At 31.9% G+C, this 22934-nt stretch overlaps 1 protein-coding gene across 2 annotated transcripts in view; it reads left to right on the top strand.

The window, feature by feature from the left end:
• Positions 1 to 22934, top strand: part of LOC115885978 (solute carrier family 22 member 13) — a 143756-nt gene that overhangs the window by 26090 nt on the left and 94732 nt on the right. For both annotated transcript variants that reach the window (XM_030905012.1, XM_030905011.1), the window contains one exon: positions 8662 to 8964. In XM_030905012.1, the coding sequence (XP_030760872.1) occupies positions 8662 to 8964 (303 nt within the window). The remainder of the gene's footprint in view (positions 1 to 8661; positions 8965 to 22934) is intronic.

Raw genomic sequence — 22934 nt, 5'->3', positions numbered from 1 at the left:
GAAGGAGGAACATTCTATTATGAGGTGGTACACTGTTAATTGGTTGCCACAATGAGAGCAGTTAGGCGGAGGGTCGCCTTCTAAAAGGAAAGAATGGGAGAAATGGCAGTGACCCAACCTGAGCCGATTCCAAATGACCTCCTCACTTCTGGACAGTGACCGAGCTACAGAAACTTGAAAGAATTGAGGTTTACATTCATATATTTGAATCTCCTGTTACTTTCCACTCTGCCTGGATACCACTTTTTATTGTGGACATATGTAGAAATTTAATTTCAAAGATAGAAAATGCAAGTGGTATAAAATCTTCATCATTTGCCGCAGTCTTAGCAATCTTATCAGCATCTTCATTACCTCTTATACCCACATGGCTAGGAATCCATACTAGATCCACAGTTGAACCTTTATATATTGAAGAGTGATGCAAGTCGAGCGATTTAACGGCTAGAGGATGTCTTGGTAATAATTCGTTTAGGCATTGTAATGCATTTAGTGAATCTGAACATATCACCCATTTGGAAGGAGGTAGGTGGGAGATTATTCTTAGTGATTCCTTAATAGCAAAAAGTTTGGCAGAAAGGATGCTGGTGGTAGGAAGTAAGCGATATTTATAAGACATATTATTATGTAAAACGGCGCGGCGCATCCTGCTGCCTGGGAGAATTTGGAACCGTCCGTGTATATTATATTATCTGGAGATAGATCTTGAATAGTACCGTAAAATGACGCTTTTATTAAAGATGGAGGGGTGCTTTTTTTGTCTAGTTTGATGAGTGTATTATTCATTGATGGGGCAATTAATTCCCACTGAGGAATGGTGACATTTCGAAGTGGCATGCATTCAGGAATAGTAATGTTGTGATCTTTGCAAAAATTGGAAAAAATTTGCTCTGGACTATCGGAGATCTGAATGAAGTATAATGTCAATCAAGTATAACATTTTATTATAGTGAATTTACAGTTATTTTTGTAAATTCACAAAGCGTTTATAATGAGGAAAATGCATGTTTTTAAATAATGGTTTTAAAAAATAGTTCATATAATTACAAATTGAACAAAAAAAAATCGTCGATATCGGTTAAGAAATGCCTCTAATATAAAATAATTAAATATTGTTAATTTAAATGGCCGGGCAAACGCTCTCTACCGCGCCTTGCCGCTGTGACGTCACCCGCCGTTCTTCTGGTTGAGTGGAGCCAGACGCGTGTTTATTTTACACAGTTTTCTTTTAAACGCTGTTGAAGCAGAGTCAAAATTGTTAGTTAAGTGTTAATTAATACATAATTAGTAATTAGTGATATTTATAAATAGTAATGGATGAGCGAAAACAGAAAAAAAATGGTCCAAGGCCATGAGAAGAGATGAAAAGAAAAACGTTAAATTTTCCTCTATTTTTACGATTTATTGTTGTGAAGATCATTTTGATGTAAGTTCATATATTTATTTATATTGTCTTACATAGGTATATGAAATTTGAATGTGTGTGTGTACAGGGTTATTTATTATATTTTGACACCCACATACAGCCTTAACTGCAAGTTTTAGATGAAAACATTAAATAAAAAAGTTGCATGGTTTTTCATATACTCTCTTTTAAAATTAATTCTAGTTATACAGGGTGTCTCAAAAAAGGTGGTCCAGAAAATTGTAGGTATTTTTCGCTTTTCAACTGTCAATATTTCGTAAACATTTGAAGATAGGTATAGGATATTATACATGAAATATATCTAGAATATCTAGAAATTTACGAAGAATCCAAAAATATATAGGGTGTTTCACTTAAAAAAGTAACTTAATTTTGGCCTTTGCTTATGGGATTTCGTAAAAAAACAATCTTTAAAAATAACAAGGGTATGGGAGTGTCAATATATAAAAAAAACTTTCTTTTTCACGCTATGCTCTGGAGTTATTTTTTCACGTACTAAACAAATATTTTTGTCTCTTTTCACTTCTACATAACCTACAGCATTACCTCCATACGTCTACCTACCTGATCTGAAAAATAAGTTTATAACATTAATATCTATAACTATATAAAAGTTCGTAACAGTAGGTACCTACTTATACTTAAATATGCCTCAGTACTACAAAGAATAAATGTTACATACCTCTCTGTTTTTTTCCTCGTAATTCAGCACCAATAAATTGGAAATTTGTATTTATAAAAGCAGCCAACATAAAAGCATCGACTTTTGGAAGTTATCTGATTGTGCTTTTACAAACCCGGAATCTGCCATTACTTAAAACATTCTCAGAACACACAACACATACAAACAATAACTGCACAAAAAAGCATAAAAAGCCCCTTCTATCAACGCTAAAAGCAACAAAAATATCTTAGTACGCCACCTAAATACGTACATAAACGGAACACGTCTGGCTGCTGCTGGCCATCGCGCGTCGACGAGAACGGCGGGTGACGTCAGACCAATAGAATATCGTTTCAATTCGCGAGGCGTCGTTTGCGTTACGCATAGTATTTTAATGGCCCGTTTTATAAAATTGTGGTACTGCTTTCAAGAAAAAAGTTTTTTCTTGCATTTACACATATCTATTCTAATAAATTGAACAGTTTCTGGCGAAAAATAAAATATATGCATCTTCCTCATTATAATATTTATTATAAAGGTGTAGGGGTGTTTATTGTAAAAGTCACAAAACGGAACTTATGTGTGTATCTAGTTCTCTCAGAACCTTACTGGAATTCTGCGCCTAACCGAAATAGGAACAAAATAGCCATTATATACAAAATAAAAAAAAACATGCAACAAAAAGGTATATATCTAATCAAAACAGTTAACTTACCAACTCAGAGACTATGGATGTATAGAGTCCTCTAGTCCTATCCGCTATTAAATTTGTCCTCCGAAACACAGTCTGAAAAAATAAATAATACTTAGAAATATGTTGATATAGAGAGATCATGGAACAATTATGTTTACATAAAAAGATTGTTAAAAATCATATGCAAATAATTATAATAAATGGAGATTGTGTTTTCTAAGAGAGCTGGCTTTATGTCTACAGAAACTACATATAAACATAATTAATATAATATAGTTACCCTTAAATTAAAAAACACTAATCACCTACGTACTCAGACTGAGACTCCCACATGTTCAATAAACTGCTTAGATTAAAATGTTCTTCGTCTTTCCTCTAATTACGTTTTCAATCGATTACTTAATTCGCATCAGCTTCGCAAGAAGTCACGTGATGTGGGGTCATTTTTTACTAAATATATTATGGTAAATTCACACAATTATTTCGGACATAGGCCGAATTCGGCATCTGCCTCCAACATATACATATATAATAAATGTCCGTATAAGATAAAAACACGAACGTGATATTTGTATCAACAAGTATTTTAGGACCACTCTAGGTTTACTTATTTTCATGAGCAGAAAACTCTTAAGCAATCGTACGCATAGCGGGCAATTTCGACGATAGGTTTATAACTAATTAAGAAAATTTATATACTCGTAAAAAGTCAATTATACATTGTGAAACAAGAATTCTGAAACAGATATGCGAATTTAATTTTGAGGTAAATAATAATTGAACTTGAACGGGTAATACGCGCTGTTTTTATTTCTTGTTTGACCCTGTTTATAAATAGTTTGACATATATTTTACTCTTAATTTACTGTGCTATTTGTCACGTGTGGACGTGTGGCACTTTGACAGCTGAAAAAATGCTTTGTCTTGTAATAGTATAATACCTATTTCAATATAATAACAATTAAAATCAAATCAATCTTAGCTTATAATTTAGTATCTTGTGAGTTCGACTTTTCCATATATTTGAGGAAAAATGACTTAAAGATACAGGGTGTTCAAAACAAATGCGATGATAATTTGGGTAGTTAATGGGTTATTCTTTGGCAGAAATTAAGTTATAAAGATTAAGATTTTTATTTATTATTCTAAAAACGAGAAGTATGTCGTATCCAAAGACATTATAAAGATAGACCGAACATCTCATTCATAAATACTCGTTGGTAGTGTATCAAACATTCCAATGTGTCAAACAAAGACAGAAGAGACAGAGAAGTCTAAAATTTCCGACGCCGGCAACCGAGCCGGCAACTAGGCGCATTTGGATTGTTCTAATGGCCAGTGGCGTATCGTTTTTTGGAACGAATTTAATTAGTAAAGTAAAAGTAAAGTAATTAGTAAAATTTTTACTCCATATTAATATACTACATTAACATTTTTTCGTTAGATGAGTTTTGTTATAAGGTCTAATATAATAATATAATTAATATCCCACATATACTTATGTTGAAACGTTAGTAGGTAGTTTTCGAAAATCGCTCCAACGTCGATATTCAATTTAAACTTTCGGTTACTTCTATATAAACTTTCAGTTACTTTTGAATATTTACAGGGTGACTCAGGCTTCCTAAACAGTTCTATATTAGGTTTGTGGTTGGTGACTTTTCTTTCAATTTGTTTTTTAGAATATGGAGGCAATGGTAAAGCACATTTTAGACATTTTTGTAATCATAGGTGGCCGGAACATATTTTCAAACTAAAGTTGTAGATTTACCATTAAATTTCCATTCCAGCAATACCTAGGGTTGCCACCTGTCCTTTTTTGAAAAGGGCAGTCCTTTTTGGAATAACTTGTCCTTTTGACTTTTTGACTTAAAAAGTCATTTTTATTTACGTATTTTCCCTGGGAGAAGAAGAGAACTTAGGACTTCCTGTTTAATCTCTGAGAAAATTACCTACAGCAAACAGAAATATTCTTTTCGTCCAAATTTAATTAGAGGTGTTATAAAACTTATAAATAAATTTTCTGGTTTAGAATAGGCAACATTATTTAGAACTTCCCGTTTAATCTCAAATGATAGTATAGGTTTTAGTTTTACCTTTTTTTTATCTTAAAAAGAACTTTTCAAAATTAGTAATTAGTAACGATTTAGTTAGTTCGCAATCGATAGTTTCCTGTGAAGTACTATGTAATAGTTGTATTATTAATAACTTCCTATACCTAAAATCAATATTTATTTTAATGAGAAAATTGTGTTTTTTTGAAAATATAAGACAAGATTTGACTTTCGGTCTTCTTCTCGTATTATGATGGCTCTGATACGAGGCAATTACCTTTTAGTCTCTCTATAATATACATAATAGAGGGCATTTATCATTAAAAGTATCAAATCTGTGTGCTACAGTATGGGATTTCTGTCGCATAATAATGAATATTACGTTTACAAATCCATTACTTAGGTAGCTTAATCAGACAATCAAATTTTAGTTAAACGTCCCAATCTTCATGAACTGTATTAAGCATATGTATTGCGATTTGAATCACCCTGTATGTTGACAAAAATATTTTGAAAATGTGCGTTACAATAGCCCCGATCTTATGTAAAGATTGAAATAAAAATCACAAACCAAAAACGTAATAGGTAAAAAGCTTTTTTGGAGGCCTGGGTCACTCTGTATATAAGTATGTATAAAACTAGTAGCCTAAGAATTATTTACAGTTCGTCCCATTCTAAAAAAAGGTAAACACACCGTACAAATAACTCTAGGAAGAGGTATTTGTATTGTACGTTGGTAAAAACTTGTCTAAACAAGACCGAAGGGGCAGATATAAGATATAATAAAGCAATAAATGTAAAAAGGACGGGTAAACACCTTTGTTTATTTGTTGAGCAAAATCCTTTAGAATATCGTATATAATGACCAAAATATGACGCAATTTAAAAAAAAATGTCACTTTCTGGCATATAATAAAGTTTCAAAATATATGCAACGTTTATATTCAAATTTGTTATGATCTACAACAGTTAGGTAGTAATTGAGACGAATTATAATTCAATTACCGGCACTACGTTCTTGTTTTAATAGATCAAAATTCAACAAATATACATAATTAGAAATTATTTTAATTGTGAGAGGCTCCCTTGTGGGACGCCTATGTACGATTATGGCGGAAGCAATACCTACCGGTGGAAAGACAAATTCGGGTAATTTGAGCTTATTTTTCCACACATTTGACACTGTCCTACCATATTGAAAATTCGCAGATTCAAAAGTATGTTAAACAAAATCAAAAACCACTGAAAACCACTGAAAAGTTCACTTCGGACTTGATTCCGACTTCAAACACACCGTAAGCTAAACGTAGTACGCTATAACGGACCAATGGTCGTGAGGGGTGGTGGGACGGACGGCTCATTTCATTCTGGAAGACTAGCAGCGACGTTGCCAATAGTTCTAGACGTTTCAGCACATTAAACAGTAAACACGTCCTTTAATAGTAACGCATATATCCTCTGGTTAATAACATATTATTACGCATGCTGCTTTAAAAATAAACTATTAATTTTATTAAGAAATTGAGATTTATTGATATCCGGTGAAGGTTTTAAAGTCACCTTTTCTGCAAATCAAACTAAGTAGATAGGCGCAAATTTGAGATGTGGCAATGTCGCCTTCTCTATCTCGGTTGATTTTTACAGTACGTAGTCAACCTCCGATTGTTTGATCGGGTTAAAATGCACAATGTGATATCTGTTCTTACTAAATCTATGGTCGTATCATTCGAAATAAGCCCTGAGAAATTTCTTCGAGTGTCTTGGACCGTTGCAGGATTCCCATTCTGGTTATATGTTTCCATTCCCAGGTTACGGATGGAGTCTTCCAGGTTCTTGAGTTCTGTTTTAAGTTGGTTGCCAGTTGGGAAGCAGAACAGTTCTGGTCCAGTTAGTGGTGTGTTTTTTTTTTGTAAATCGTTCGCTTTTTCATTACCGGCTATCCATTAGTGTACTGTTACCAAGAGTAGGAAGACTTTATTTTCTTTGCCTAATTTATTCAGCTTCTCTAGCCATTCTCTGACTGACTTCGAATTGATTGTTACTGAGTTGATCGCTCTTAAGGCTGCTTGACTATCGGATGAGATGGCTAGTTCTAGTTCCTGCCCGAAGGATGATGGGGTAGGTGCCTTAGGAAGGTTCGGAGAATTTAATTTTTGGCTCAAGTAGTCATATCCCTGTCCCTGCATTGGTTTTGGAAGTATCAGTATATCACGTTGTGGTATGGTCTTTTAACTGCGGAAGAAACGTTTCTCTCTTCCAATCCTTTTTGTTGCACAATACTACAGAGAGGTGTTTCTCAAAGTTGTACATTTTTGGTTTGTTATCCACTGAGAGTTGGAAGAGTGAAATTTTTCTTTTGAGGTTGTTCCAAACTCTTGAGCTGACAATTCTCCCAGTACTAAATGCACACTAGTTTATGCCTTTTTAAAATAAAAGGATGGGTTTGAAATAGGCTTCCACTATTATTCTTAATAAATAAAATTTAAATAACAATATATACAACTAGGCAGTTGAAAAAGAATGGATAACCTGATTTATTTAATAACTTTCCTACCTTTTTGAGTGTTTTTTTTCTCATAAAACGTATCGATTTGATATTAAAAAATAAATTGTTAATCATTAGGTGTAAGAACATATACGTATTATAGAAATAAAAATTAAATCGCGAATATTCGTTTTTTTTTCAAAAAAATAAGTATTAGGATTTTTTTACTTTGCCTAAATTGGACTACTTTGCCTCAATTTAACCGACCTCGTAGTCTCTTCTAGTTTGTAAGTTTAAATTGATGAGGCTAGAATTTGGGACATCCTGTACCCCGAGATGGTCTATAGGGTGCACCAAAAAAATATATTTTTTGTCTTTTAAAAATTTTTTAAAAATCCATTTAAATAACATAGGGAATATGTCATAATAAGTCCTAAAATTCAAAACGAGTTTCTATGGTAATATAATTTCGTTTTCATTCTGTGATAGATTGTTATTCATAGATTTTAATTAAAGTATTTTTTTTTTGTTTTAAAATGTTGAAAAAGAAGCACAAAATTTATTTAGTTCTATGCTACGGAAAGGGTGATGATAGTTATCGGAAAATATGATACTTTAACAACAGCAAAGAATATGACATCTAGCATGTTGTACAAGTTGTACCTTGCTACTCCCAAGGCGTTAAACGCTATATACGGGATACAGAGGCGGGGCCCATGGGGCCCGGGCCCCTCTTAAAATCCTTGAATTGGGTTACATATTAGGCTTTTTGGTTAAAAATGGCGAACTAAAAAGCATATTCTACATTACTTTTTATTTGGGCCCCCCCTAAAATAAATTCCTGTATCCGCCCCTGACGGGAGCGATTATTATTATTAAAGAATATGACATTAATCAAAGTTAATAATAACCATCTGCCAAAGAATTAAATCGAATTAATATTGCCATAAAAACGCGTTTTAATTTGTGAAAAATTGCTGCCGTGCGTAAGGGACAATATAGTTTTTTTGAAATCATTTTTTTATTAACTAAATCTGTTACACCTTCAACAACTTTTAAATGAGTCGATTAAATGAAAACTTATATTAGACACCTTTTTTTGAAGATCGTTCAATTTCCTACAAGAATATTGATGTTCATAACACCCTGATTTGTTAGAACACAATACAATTGGAAAAAAATCCTCTTTTCTTCTCACGATCAGACACTTCTTAATATTAATATTAAGAAGACTCAGAGTGTATGAGGCCTAAACAAAGAAAATGACGTTATTTTAATAAATTTTATTTCTGAAATTAATTAAAAGTATTAATACAAGCTTATTCTTCTTTTTTACAGGTTTACAAATAAAGCCTTCATAACCGACGACACCTCAAAGTCTTTCGAGAAAAATGGAAGCAACAACAACAACAATAACAACAACAAAGAAAAATCAGAAAAGGAAGACTCGAGTTTCGACTTCGACGACTTATTTCCTCACATCGGTGCTTTCGGGTTCTACCAAATATTCCTGTTCCTTATGATGATCCCGTTCGCTTTTTTCGTTGCCTGGGTATATTTTACCCAAATTTTTATTACCCTGGTGCCGGAAGCTCACTGGTGTTGGGTGCCCGAATTGGCAAACCTCACCGTCGATGAAAGGTAAGATTTTTTGATATTAAATATTATTTAATTTACATTTTCTCGATAAAAATTAATTATGTGTATAAGTAAAGTCGTAGACAGAACGTTTCCATTAAAGGCGAACATTCGCAAACGTTTATGATTCAGGATCATATTGAGTGGTAACGTTCTTTGCTACATCTAAAAAATGCTAAAATCGAACAATTTGCAATCTGCAACCAAACCAAACTTTTCAATGTAAATATCTTGAAAACCGGTAACTGTTTCAAAATAAACGAAAATGGCTTTTTTACGTAAAAAAGTTCTAGCTTTTTATGACGTTTGTTGAAATTGCTGTAAGGATAAAAGAAGTACTATCAGTAATACCGTAATACTCTTTACCCTAATAGAAAGTTTTAAGATTTTCAACCAAAAGTGGCATTGCAAACTTCATAAACAGAGTTACAATATGATACCAGAAAGGACGTGTTAAATATATTTTATCCCATTCGAATTAAATGGCGAAAATACCTTAGACTTTCTATGTGCTGTATGTCCATTGACGGTAGACAAACAAGTGTGCTGTGGAGATACTGCTGTTTGTTAGTTATTGCCAGATGAAGCGTTTTTTTGTACTACAAGTTCTCTATTTTTTTTAATAATACTACTTAAAATAATGAAACTACGAATGGGGCTCGCATGTAGTTGAGGATACTTACCGTGGTAGCAGAAAAATAAAGAGAAATTTCACATCTAAAGGACAGTCAACAGTTTTTTTTCTTCCATTTTTTTCAGTTGTCATCAAAACTATATTTTTCACATGTAAGTGTTATTATTATACAGGGTGTCCCAGAAATAAGTGCAAGTGGGTGGTAGATCTCGATAAAAGAAACATATTTTCTCTTTATCGTTTTTCAAATAAGTCCATAATAACATAGTTATTTTACTATGAAAATTTCCAAAAAAAAACGATTTTTTGCTAAAATTTTAGAACCACTGGATCTTTCCTGGATTTTCTTTCTTGCAAATTTAATCTACTACCTATGTTGCTATATTATCAAGAAATTATTTTTTTAAATAAAAACTAAAAAAATTTCAAAAATTTTTTTCAAAAAATTCGGAATTTTCAAAATTTTTTTTTCGCGAAGAAAATCTCATAGGCGTGTTTGTGGGGTTAAACTATACTACCGGATAAAATACTTGCACTTATTATTTCTGGGACACCCTGTATATATTTTTATTATTTTTTATCTATTTTTCAAGTAAACTAATTTTTCGGTAAGTTTCCTGCAAAAAGCGTGGCAGTTTTTCTTTGTTTGCGAAAATTCGAAAAATGGATAAAATGCATCTAGAAAGTCTGCTCCTCATTTTTATTTGCTCTTTCGAGGGCTGTAACTTCTTTGGGAAGCAGTTTAGGGCATATATGTTCATAGGAACTTTTTGTCTTGTTTTTATTTGCATAATCAACCACTGAAGCACAAATTACCTATAACAGATGCGAAAGAACACCGAATTACGCGTTCAGGTTTCTGTGACCTTCAGAAAGAGTTCATAGACAATCCGCATCAATGTATAGTTTGGGTTATTATTTGTTTGGGTGAAAATAATCTGCACCAATATGTTATCGAGGCATACAAAAAGGTCCACAGACTTCGAGACATACGAAAAATCAAGTCCTTTTAGCGTGTGTCGCAATTTTCACACCTTAAAAATTAGTTTTTTATAGCTATAGCAACTGCAGCGACTATGAAAAAGCTGTGTGATTTTCATAGAAAATAAGGGCACCTGTAATTCATTGGAGAATGTTATAAATCGCTAAAAGAGGTTTCAAATCTCTTGGATTTCTATTAATATTAAATAAATTTTATTAAAAATTGAACTAAAATTGTTAGTATCATTAAAAACAATTCAAATTCAAAAATTGTATCAGTCAAATTCCCTCATTTAAGGTGAATATTAAAGTAAATATAAATACAGCTCATTCTAACCTCTACTTATCTTTAAGAAAAATTTAAATCATTGTTGCAATTGGGCCTTAATGCCATTTCGAATGAACAATAGTATTAATAATGTACATTATAATAATAATAAATTTTATATCATAGTGTGTATTAAAACTACTAAAACACTTTTAAATTGGTATTATATTAACAACTTTTGTTTTTTAATCCAAAAAAAGTTACCAATTTTCTCAATCAAAATATTTGTGGTTCTGAAAAGGACATTCGTTTTCCCATGTTCGTCAAGGTAGGTAATGGGTAAACGGTAAAAAAACAGGATAATGAAATTTAAAAAATTACAAAAATTGTTCAAGTGTGCTGTGGAGATACTGCTGTTTGTTTGTTATTGCCAGATGAAGCGTTTTTTTGTACTACAAGTTCTCTATTTTTTTAATAATACTACTTAAAATAATGAAACTACGAATGGGGCTCGCATGTAGTTGAGGATACTTACCGTGGTAGCAGAAAAATAAAGAGAAATTTCACGTCTAAAGGTTAACGTCTAAAGGTTAAACGTCGTCTCTTGCATTAAACCAAACGATCATAAAATCCCCTCCTCACATTGGATAACATATCAGGGGTGACAGTGTCAAAGGCATTAAATATTTTCTGCCTTAACTGCTCCAAGTTTTGAATTTCTTCATGGCCGTAAATTTTAGATTTTATGTACCCCCATAAAAAGAAATCATTCATCGAGAAGTCAGGTGAAATTAAACGGCAGTCTAAACAAAACTGTCATTTTTAAAAACTTGTCAAAATTTGGACACACGCTAAATGGACTTGATTTTCCTATGTCTCGAAGTCTGTGGACTTTTCTGTATAATCTCACAGTAATTTAATAGATTGCTCGTCATATTATATCAGCTCGTAGGAGATTAGGAAAAAAAAAAGATATTTATAGTATAAAAAATAAATTTATTTAACAAAATTTAATTAAAGATGTGACAAAATAGTTACATTTCTATTGGTTCTATCGGACTTTTTTCGACTATATAAATCTTTATTTTTTGTAAACTTTAATGCATAAAATATTTTCAATCTAATAAATAATTTAATGATGTAAATAAGAGGAAATTTCTCACATGGGTGGTCAAATTCTATAGTTTTCATTAAATCAAACAGCCTCTGAATGTTTTCTTCAGTGCAAAACTCATCAAAATTTAATATAAATAATTTTTCCAGCCTGTAAATAAAATGAACAAATTTTTCCACTTTCATGATCAAAGGCTTTTAAATGGGTAAATAATTTCGAGTTATCCAGAGATTCGGATTCTTTTGCAAATTTTAGACAAATATCACATTGATGTATTTGAAGACCCTTTTTAATGATGTAGTCAAACATAATTAAAGGCATTTTGAGTTGAAAACATTTCTTAGAGGCTGTTTGACATAATGAAAACTATAAAATTTGACCACCCATGTGAGAAATTTCCTCTTATTTACATCATTAAATGATTTATTAGATTGAAAATATTTGATGTATTAAAGTTTACAAATAAAGATTTATATAGTCGAAAAAAGTCCGATAGAACCAATAGAAAGGTAACTATTTTGTCACATTTTTAATTAAATTTTGTTAAATAAATTATAAATAAACACATTTGCATCCCATTTTAAATAAGATATACAAATTACCAAAACTTAGAAATAACAGTTCAAAAGTTCAACAAAAATCCTACACGCGTTTTTAAAAGAAACATATAACCACGCACTATGTCATTCCAGCAAGCGAATACGACACAGCATAGGTTTCCGGACTAAACGACTGGTGTATTTACACCACTCAATAGGCGTGTCGGGTTTGCCGAGCGGTTTCCGATGCAGTCGCTTTCTTTCGCATCTGTTATAGGTAATTTGTGACTGAAGTTAGATGCAGTATTTTTTGACACACTGTATAATACAATTCGCCAGCATATTCTGCAAATAAAAATAAGTAAAAAAGTTCTTATAAATGTATGTCCTAATATATGCTTAGTTTCGGAGATACAGGGTGTAGAGGTTCCATTTTTATTTGGATTTTTTCCAAATAATTTCTGAAGTAACGTCAATATTTGGATGAAAATTGGTGTCTGGGAGTTTTTTGACATGAGAAATTTGATTTTGAGGTCAATATGTCTCCTACTTGTACAGGGCGCCACCTTCATATTTTTTAACTGGTTTGAAGAGTAATAACTTTTCGTCCGCACCTGTATAAAACTACTGAGTACCAAAATATACATTTACTATGTTTTTTACGTAAAAAAAGTCTCTTGGTAAAAATTGCTACGAATAATGGTTCTCGAGATATTTGGAATCGAAATTAGCAATATCTGTCATCATTGACATACTTAAATTAGACATGTTGACTAAATAGTTATTATAGTGAAATCATCAATTCGAAATGTTTTTGTGCGAAAAGTTCATTAGAAACTGTTTTATCATCATTTTTTCGAAGAAAAAATTATGATTAATTTAAACAAATAAGAAGATCCCAAAATATATCTCATTTCAGTCAAATAAGTATCTACTTGATATATGTATTTGTTGTCAATAACGATATGTATTGTATAAAATATAAATAAATATGTATAAAAAATATTCAATTCTCAATATCTTGAGAACGGTTGCTCGTAGTGATTTTTACCAAGATACATTTTTTATGTAAAAACTAACAGAAATATATATTTTCTCACCCAGTATTTTTATACAGGTATGGACGGGGAAAGTTATTATTCTTCAAAACAGTTAAAACACATGTAGGTGGCGCTCTCTACAAATAGTGTTCATATTGACATCATTATCAAATTTCTCATGTCAAAAAACTCCCAGACACCAATTTTTATCTAAATAGTGATGTTCAAAAAATATTGGGAAAAAATCGAAATAAAAATTAAACTTCTACACCCTGTATCTCCCAAATTAAGCATTTTAGGAACATTTATACGAACTTTTTTACTTATTTTTATCTGCAGAATATGCTGCCGAAGTTTCCGGATTACAGTTCGGACCACCCTGTATATTTCATCATATACCTACATTGTCTATATAAACAAATATACATTTAACGACTCTTAAGAGATCTTATCTAAAAAGAAAAATCTACGATAACTAAAATAACAATAAAATTCTTTATTGTTATTTTATTGCATTACGTATTGTTATAAGGCCAGTTTTAACAAGGTCTCCCGTATACCATCTGTTAAAACCAATCTGTGGATTTTGTAATAAACCTACATGCGCGTTTTTTATTTAAATATAAACGAAAAAAAAATCGATTTATTGCAGTGTGCGAGAGTATTTTAGGTTTAATTAAATTTTCTTCATTCAGTGTAATTAATTAAACGACAAACACAGGCATTAATATGAAAATAGTTGCATGGATAAATACATAATTTATACGAAGGGCGTAGTTTGGTGACAATTATTTATTTATGTTTAGTAATTACAAATTTATTGTTTTTGTATTTATTTAGTGTACCTATACAGGGTGCTAAAAATTCGAGGTACGGGCACTGGTATCTCGGTAACCGAAATAGATACGAACATGGTTAAATTGGGGCAAAGTTGCGCTTTTAGACGCGCTTCACCAAAATGCCATCAAAAAAGTTTTCAAAATTTCAAGGATTGCTGAGTTTGTTTGAAAAAATCGGATTTTTTTGAAAATCAATTTTATTTTTTCTTCTCGTTACTTTTTAGAAAATCAAAAAACTAATTATACATTCTCATAGCCACTTTATTAGGGCTATCATATAGTATTTTTTTGATTTTCAAATTAGCGGATAATTTGTGAGATACAGAGACGAACTTAATTTTTTTTAAATACGGACCTGCATTTTTTTTCAGATTTTGAAAGAACTCGGTCTTCTGAGTACAATGATATGCCACACTTAATACTTTTTTTGTTTCGGACATTTGAACACAATTTATTTAAACTACGTCTGGCTCTGTTTTTTTTTAATATATAATCTATTCATTGTTACAATACTGATAAGCTCCCAAACTTAACAATGACGTGGGGTAAAATATTGAATACGGAAAATGAAATGCAATAAAATAATAAAAAATAATAAAAAAAATAAATAAAAAATAAAAAAAAATAATAAAAAATAATAAAAAATAATATAAATATAATATAATATAAACAATCAAATCATTTCCCCGGAAAATGGATTGGAAATGGTAGAGCCAGTATAATATCCAGCGAGGTTCCCGTCACCAAGGGGGGGATCATTACTGGACGTCATTTGGAAAAGTGAAAACAACACATCGTACACCGAGATTTCAAATTCACAATAAAAAATTAAAAATAATATCTAAAAATTGCTGACCTGGATATTATTTATTTGAATATTTCACTTGGCTCGATTTTCCTTACTCATTATTAATTAGCGCTCATCAATATTTTTGCAATGAATATAATCAGATTAAATAATTTAAAAACCAGAGTTGGACTTGAAATAATTTTTTTAATAATAGTTAAATAGTTTTGTTGTTGTTAAGGTACCCAAAACACAAAAAAATATAAAGTGTGGCACATCATTGTACTCAGGAGACCGAGTTCTTTCAAAACATAAAATAAAAAATGCAGGTCCGCATTTAAAAAAATTAAGTTGGCCTCCGTATCTTACAAATTATCAGCTAATTTGAAAATATAAAATTACTATCAGATACAGTAGATCAAGAAGTCCTTCTAGCATTTATTGATTTATTGATTTGGAGAAAGCGTACGACTCTATTCCCCGCAGCAAGATATGGGATGTATTGAATATCTTAGAAGTAGATAGACCTTTGCTTAAGATAATAAAAGAGCTATATAAAGAAAATGAATCGTACGTTAAGATAGGACACAGGCTATCTAATCCAATTAACACCACAAAAGGGTTGCGACAAGGATGCAGCTTATCTCCTCTGATCTTCAACGCTTACGTCGAAGTAGCCCTTAGGGAATGGAAGACGAAATGTCAAGGTATGGGAATACCCATTGGGGACAACACACTATTTACCCTGAGCTTTGCAGACGATCAGGTCGTGATTGCGCAGGATTTATACGATCTAGAGTTCATGGCTAAGAGGCTTTATCAAGAATACAACAAATGGGGATTTCAGGTTAGTCTAAAGAAGACCGAATACTTAGCTGTCAATTCCAACGCTTGTTTTGAAGTCTTCATTAATGATAACGTCCAGATCCAACAAGTAGACAAATTTAAATACCTGGGTGCTACTATCAACAAAGAGGGTTTGGGCAAAGAAGAAATACAAACCCGAATTCAGAAGAGCAAACGAGTTATTGGATGTCTTAACAGCCTCTGGTGGAACCGAAACTTATCTGCAACAACTAAAAAGAGACTTGGAAGAACATTGGTGGAGTCAGTTCTTTGCTATGGTTCAGAGCTGTGGACTCTGAGTGCAGACGCGAAGCGCAAAATCCAAGTTGTTGAAATGGACTACCTTAGAAGAAGTGCAGGTATATCTAGGATGGAAAAAAAGACAAACATCGAGGTCAGGCGTATCATGAATGCATCGGAGGAGACAGTACTGGATCGAATCGAAAAATCCAGCTTAAAATGGTTTGGACATGTTCTGCATATGCCGGAGCCAAAAAGAGTTTTTCAATGGGCTCCCCAGGGCAGAAGAAAGGGAGGTAGACCTAGAAAATCCTGGAACGGAACGGTTACTGAAGCAATGGAAGCTCGTAACCTAGAAGCTGATGACGCTCTAAATCGAGATGTGTGGCGTAGGGTAACGGGAAGGCAGCAATAGGCTGTAGTTGGAAATGAGTATTAAATACTTAAACCAAATCCCGTTTATATATATATATATATATATATATATATATATATATATATATATATATATATATATATATATATATATATATATATAACCAAAACTAAGAAGAAAATTCTTGGGGATAGCGGTCTAGAAGAAGAGAAATTTACATTAATAATAATTGTATTAATAAAAGAAAAGATATTGAGGATCTTAGTAATATATATTCTTTCTTACTCCATTTTATTAAAAATAAAAATAATATTTAAAATTTGATTTTTTCTTTATTTTTATTTGTAACTTGTGATTAACCTTATATGTTTTTTACGTGTTTTTTTATTAATAATTAAATTTACCTTTCTATGTCAAAATAATTTTTAGTAATGTCAGAAATCATGAATATTTAAGAAGATTTTAACTTTTATACAAAATTTTAGTTCCTTTCTTCCATATAGAAATTGATATATTTTTCTATTTTTATAATTAAACTTTTTACACGTAAGTTTATATAATATTATATTATATTCAGTTGACTTTTGTGATATGTTTTAGCCTTGAAAAAGAAATATATATTTTCCGAAAGCTCGGCGTTTGTAATAAATTGTTTAATTTTTTGCCTCTAGACCGCTATCCCCAAGAATTTTCTTCTTAGTTTTGGTTATAATTGATCGGTCAAGACTTCCTCTTTGTATATATATATATATATATATATATATATATATATATATATATATATATATATATATATATATATATATATATATATATATATATATATATACTATCAGATAGCCCTAATAAAGTGGCTATGAGAATGTGCAATTAGTTTTTTGATTTACTAAAAAGTAACGATAGGAAAAAATTAAATTTATTTTCAAAAAAATCCATTTTTTCCAAAAAAAACTCAGCAATCCTTGAAATTTTTAAAACTTTTTTGATGGCATCTTGGTGAACATCCCAAAGCGCAACTTTGCCCCAATTTACAGTTACCGAGATACCAATGTTTGTACCTCGAATTTGTAGCACCCTGTATAGGTATACGAGAAACTACAAAATCTACTCGTTCCAAAAGCTTAGATTTTTGGAAACTCAAAGAAATCATCACAAAATAGATGTTTAAAAATGCACATTTAAAAGTGTTTTGTGACGTAGTGGTTGACTTCTGTATTTTCTTGCTCAACACTATATCCGCATCTAGCAAAAAAAAATTGCATTTGATTCTAGATCAAAATGGCATACTTAACCATTTTGTTACTTTATTGTTTTTTTTAATAATCTAGAATTTAAATTTGTGCTATTTTCTGCACAAAATTAAATTATAGATTATTAAAAGTTTACTGAATGAATAAAAGAAGAGTAGAAACTAGGATATAATAAAAGGATTGAAATAACAAATTATTAAAAAAAGTAACTAAATGCTTTGGCCTATGTCGCCTCTTAATAAATAGATATAGTTAATATCAAATAAACTTTTAGTCACGTGATTAAGCTTGACCGGCACAGCGTTGCCCACTTTTACATATTTTCTTTTAATCAAAGTATTTTAGGAAACAAAGATAAATTAATTATAAATACACACAACCAAACTTATATGGAATCATATAAAATTTTTCATAATTTTTGAGATGTAAGAAAATTTTCTGTTTATGAATAAAACTCAGTCCTTACCAATGACTTTTAATGAAAAATAATCCATATTAAATAAAAAAACAAAATAATTAAAAAAAAATCAGTTCCGAAAATAAACAAAATGGTATTTTTTTGGTCTCTGAAACGAGATTTGAATTAAGTTTTAAGTTTTTAATGGCCAAAAAGCATAAAGAAAAAGAAAATTCATAATTTTAATATTCCTTGTTGCCACCTCTAGCCCTTATGCAAGCTTCTATCCGCGCTGGCATGCTTCTTATTAAATTATCCACGTTGTCTTGGGGTATGTTCCCATTCTGCTACTGCTGCATCAATAAGCTGTGCAAGATTACCTGGATTGTTTTGACGGGCTCTAACCCTTCTATTGAGCTAGTCCCACAAGTGTTCGATAGGGTTTAGATCTGGTCTAGTAAATAGGCAGGGCAGTTCAAAACTATGACACCTTCCGTTTCAAGACACTCTCTATTCACTCTGCTGGAGTGGGGAGGTGGACTATCGTGCATGAAGTTAAAATTATCCCTAATTGCAGCTCTCTAAAGACTAACGAAGAATAATTCACACCCGAATTTATAAAAGATGCGAATACCAACTAGACGAAACTCAATTTGGATTTCGCAGTGGCCTAGGTACTCGTGAGGCGTTATTCGGATTAAACGTTATCACTCAGCGTTGCATGCGAGACATGAATGTCAATGTAATCGCTTGTTTTATAGATTATAGAAAAGCCTTTGACTGCGTTAACAACAAAAACTTATAGAAGTCCTCAAAACAACCGGAATAGATAGAGAAGAAATTCGATTGATTACAAATCTCTACTGGCAGCAAAACGCAGTGGTTAAAATTGAAGGAACATCGTCAGAAGAAATCACGATTAAACGAGGTGTAAGACAGGGCTGTGTGCTGTCACCGCTCTTATTTAATATATATTCAGAGGCTATCTTCAAAGAAGCTCTAGAAGGAATCGAATGTGGAATTAAGATTAACGGGAAAGTGATCAATAATATCAGGTATGCCGACGATACAGTTGTGCTGGCCGAGAATGAACAAGATTTGCAGAGGCTAATGAATGAATTAGTTCGGCATAGTGAAAACTGCGGTCTCCTCATAAATACCACAAAAACGAAGGTTCTTGCATTCACCAAAACACCTGTGCAGATTCACCTGGATATCAACGGTGACCCAGTAGAGCAAGTGTCTTCATACAAGTATTTGGGGTGTATTGTAAATGATCAATGCGACCCGAAGAAAGAAATTAGAAGCCGCATAGAACAGGCTAGAAAAACATTTATAAATATGAGACAATTTTTCACAAGGTCAGATTTGAGTTTGGAGCTACGGGTACGCATGGTCAGATGCTACATTTTTTCAGTTCTCCTGTACGGGTGTGAGAGTTGGACTCTTGACATATCGTTAGAAAAAAAAACTAGATGCCTTCGAAATGTATATTTACCGCCGTATATTAAGAATATCATGGGTCCAAAGAGTTTCAAATGTGGAGGTTCTTAATCGAATGAGAAAACAGAAAGAACTCATGTTTACCATCAATGAAAGAAAAACACGCTACATAGGCCACATAATGAGGGGTAAAAAGTATGAACTTCTCTGATTAATAATTGAAGGTAAAGTCCAGGGCAAAAGATCTATCGGCAGACGCCAGAATTCCTGGCTAAAGGACATTCGTAGATGGTTTGGTTGCTCATCAATCGACATATTTCGTATGGCTGTATCTAGAATGACGTTAGCTATTTGGATCGCCAACCTTCGAAAGGAGACGGCGTCGTAAGAAGAAGAAGAAAGAGTAACGATTGCTTCTAGCACCAAATCAACATATCTCCGACCCGTTAAAATTTGTTGAAGTGGTAACAATGGAGTTGTTGCTCCCAGTATAATACCTCCCCAGAACATTACAGTTCCTCCTTTATATCTTGGTACAGATTTGGCAGCCTGAAGTGTCGCTCGTCTTCCTGGAGCTCTGAGAACCCAAATTCGATGGTTATCTGATCTTAGGCCAATTCTGGTCTCATCCGAAAAAAAAAACAGTTTGCCAATTCTCAGTTGTCCAGTTTTGATGCTGAAGGCGTCAATTTAGCCGGTCAATTTTATTTTGCCGAGATAACTGTGGGATCCGTAACTCGCTCCTACTGTAAAATCCTCGTGCACGAAGCCTTTTTCTAATGGTTTTAACTAAAACGTTCACACTTGTAGCTGCCAGAAGTTGTCTTTGTAGCTCTGGATGAGAAACATTGGGATTTATTCTAGCAATCCGGAGTTTAACCATAGTTTTTTTATTGCAAATAATTAATCTTCATACAATTTTATGACACCCGTATTTTTTATTTTACTTCAATTTCATCCCATTTTTTTTTAATTAATTAATATTAAGAATTTCAAATTTACACTTTTGCAATCTCTGATGTCACCTATCAAAAGTGTCATGGTTTGCCACCAGGTACAAAGGTAAATATAAACCATTTTTGTATGTATTTTAAAGTATGTAGATATAAAATTAATTGTAAAATAAAACTTAAGGAACTTACGTTAAAATGATCTTCACAGCAAAATCTCGTAGTTTTGCTGACATATTGTTGTCTTGCCGCTTCAAACCAAGCTCTTCGACGGCTTTCATCCAAAGGAACAGTTATAAAAACTTTTTCTGGAGAGCCTTCAGAGTTTATTTATTAGACAGCCCTTCACAAAACAAACTTTAACACCCTTCATTACAAAAATAATAAAGAGGGTACAATAAAACAAAATTGAAAACTCAAAGTATTTAACGCCAAACGCAAAATCCACAAAATACAAATCTAACCTCAACCCTCGAACGCCTCGAACATCCGAACAACTTTGGTAGTGTTTAGTGCTTCGATAAAAATGGCAGTAACCTGTTAATTATAAAAATTTAAGTTTTAATTTCTAGTAGTAAAAAATATAAAAGTAAATTTAATATTGGGGTAATAAAGAATAATCCCACATAAAAACGTATTTTTTAACGATCTTAATAAAAATAGAAAAATCTAACGTGATTTTAAGATATATGGTGTAAATACGGTAGCAGAGAGCTAGACACTTGTTTTCAGATGCTCGCGCCCTCTGTCAACTATTCAGTCAAATGCTGATAGTCACAATTTTCTAGGCGTCAGCCACAAAACATCCCCCTTTAGAACTTCGTCTGTCATGTTAAGAAATGAAAGTAAATAATAAAGCGCCTCTCGTGTTTGTTCGCAAAAATTTCAATTAATGCCTGTATATATTTTTAATATATTTTTTAAATGTACATTTTTTTAATTGTAAAGTAATATATTACATTTAAATGGAATATATTACATAACAATTATGTCAATTACAGGATTACAAGCTTGTTTTCTAACATTTTTTAAATAAAACGAATTATAAAATTTCAATATATGTATATTTGTCGTAGATATGAAAAAAGTAAAATATAAAATGGACAAACGCTTACTTACATTGCAATAAAACTTCCACTTTTAGTTTTGCAATCCAAACGCAATATTTCTATTTCGCAAATAAAAATATCCGACAACACTAAAATCACTGAAACTTCCGCGGCTGACAACGAAAACTGAAAAATATAACGGCACTTTTTGTTTTGGACCTGCATATCAACATTACGCTGTACCCTTGCTGTACTATTATGTGTTTGTTGTTGAAATAATATAAAATATCTAATTATAACTTGTAAATTTTAATATTTTAACATGATTTTAACTACTTTTGACAATAAGTAACTTTTTGTTATCAAGATGACATTTTAGACGGCAACTGACATATATGTCATAATATTTGAATCTTAAATATGTATGTAATATAATTTAAATTACTAATGCAACTTTATACTAATGCAACTTTATACTAAGAAAACATTTATACATTCACAAAATACAACAAAGTCTAATAATATAGTTTGAAAACAATGAATATTGAATTAAAATTGAAAAAGTTAAGCGCGACCCCTTGTGTCAAAATTAGATGATTAAATTTTCGCAATTTTTACACCATTTGATGACCGGTGGCGCCTCTAGTGTTTGTTCGGGCGGTTGGTCTTTTACTCCCGCTTATGGCCATTAAAGAAAAAGTTCTAAAGGGGGATGTTTTGTGGCGTCAGCGTCATTTCAAACCAGTGAAATTTGTATTGAATTTGATTTATTATTTATTCCTTAATTGTAACTTCGTTGCATTTCTTTTTGTATTGAGGGAGTACTTTTTAATCACTTCAATTGAATTTTATATTAAAAATATAAAAAATTTACTATGGTTAAACATCGGATTTAGCACACAAGGCGGTCTTGTTGTTCAGTTGTGACTTTTTGACGACTTTGTCTGGGCCTATCCTTGTGTGTTCCTAATTCCAAGTACCTTCCATATGTTTGATTTATATACAATACCCTGGGTAACGCCTACTATATCTGCTACGTCTCTCTGGAGCATTCCTTGTTCGGTGAGAGCAATACTTCTTCCCCTCTATACATCTGTTAATCCAACATAAAGCATTTTTTTTGGATTGAATGAAAATTACCGGACAATCGTGATTTTACTACTGAACACAAAATTTAAAAGAAAGTAAATCGCAGCAGTCGTTTATTCTTTATTATCATG

Source organism: Sitophilus oryzae, unplaced genomic scaffold, assembly GCF_002938485.1.
Source record: "Sitophilus oryzae breed Bouriz unplaced genomic scaffold, Soryzae_2.0 scaffold_465_pilon_pilon, whole genome shotgun sequence".
NCBI lineage: Eukaryota > Metazoa > Arthropoda > Insecta > Coleoptera > Curculionidae > Sitophilus > Sitophilus oryzae.
Note: the sequence above shows the minus strand (reverse complement) of the source record. Positions and strands in the feature narration are given on the sequence as shown.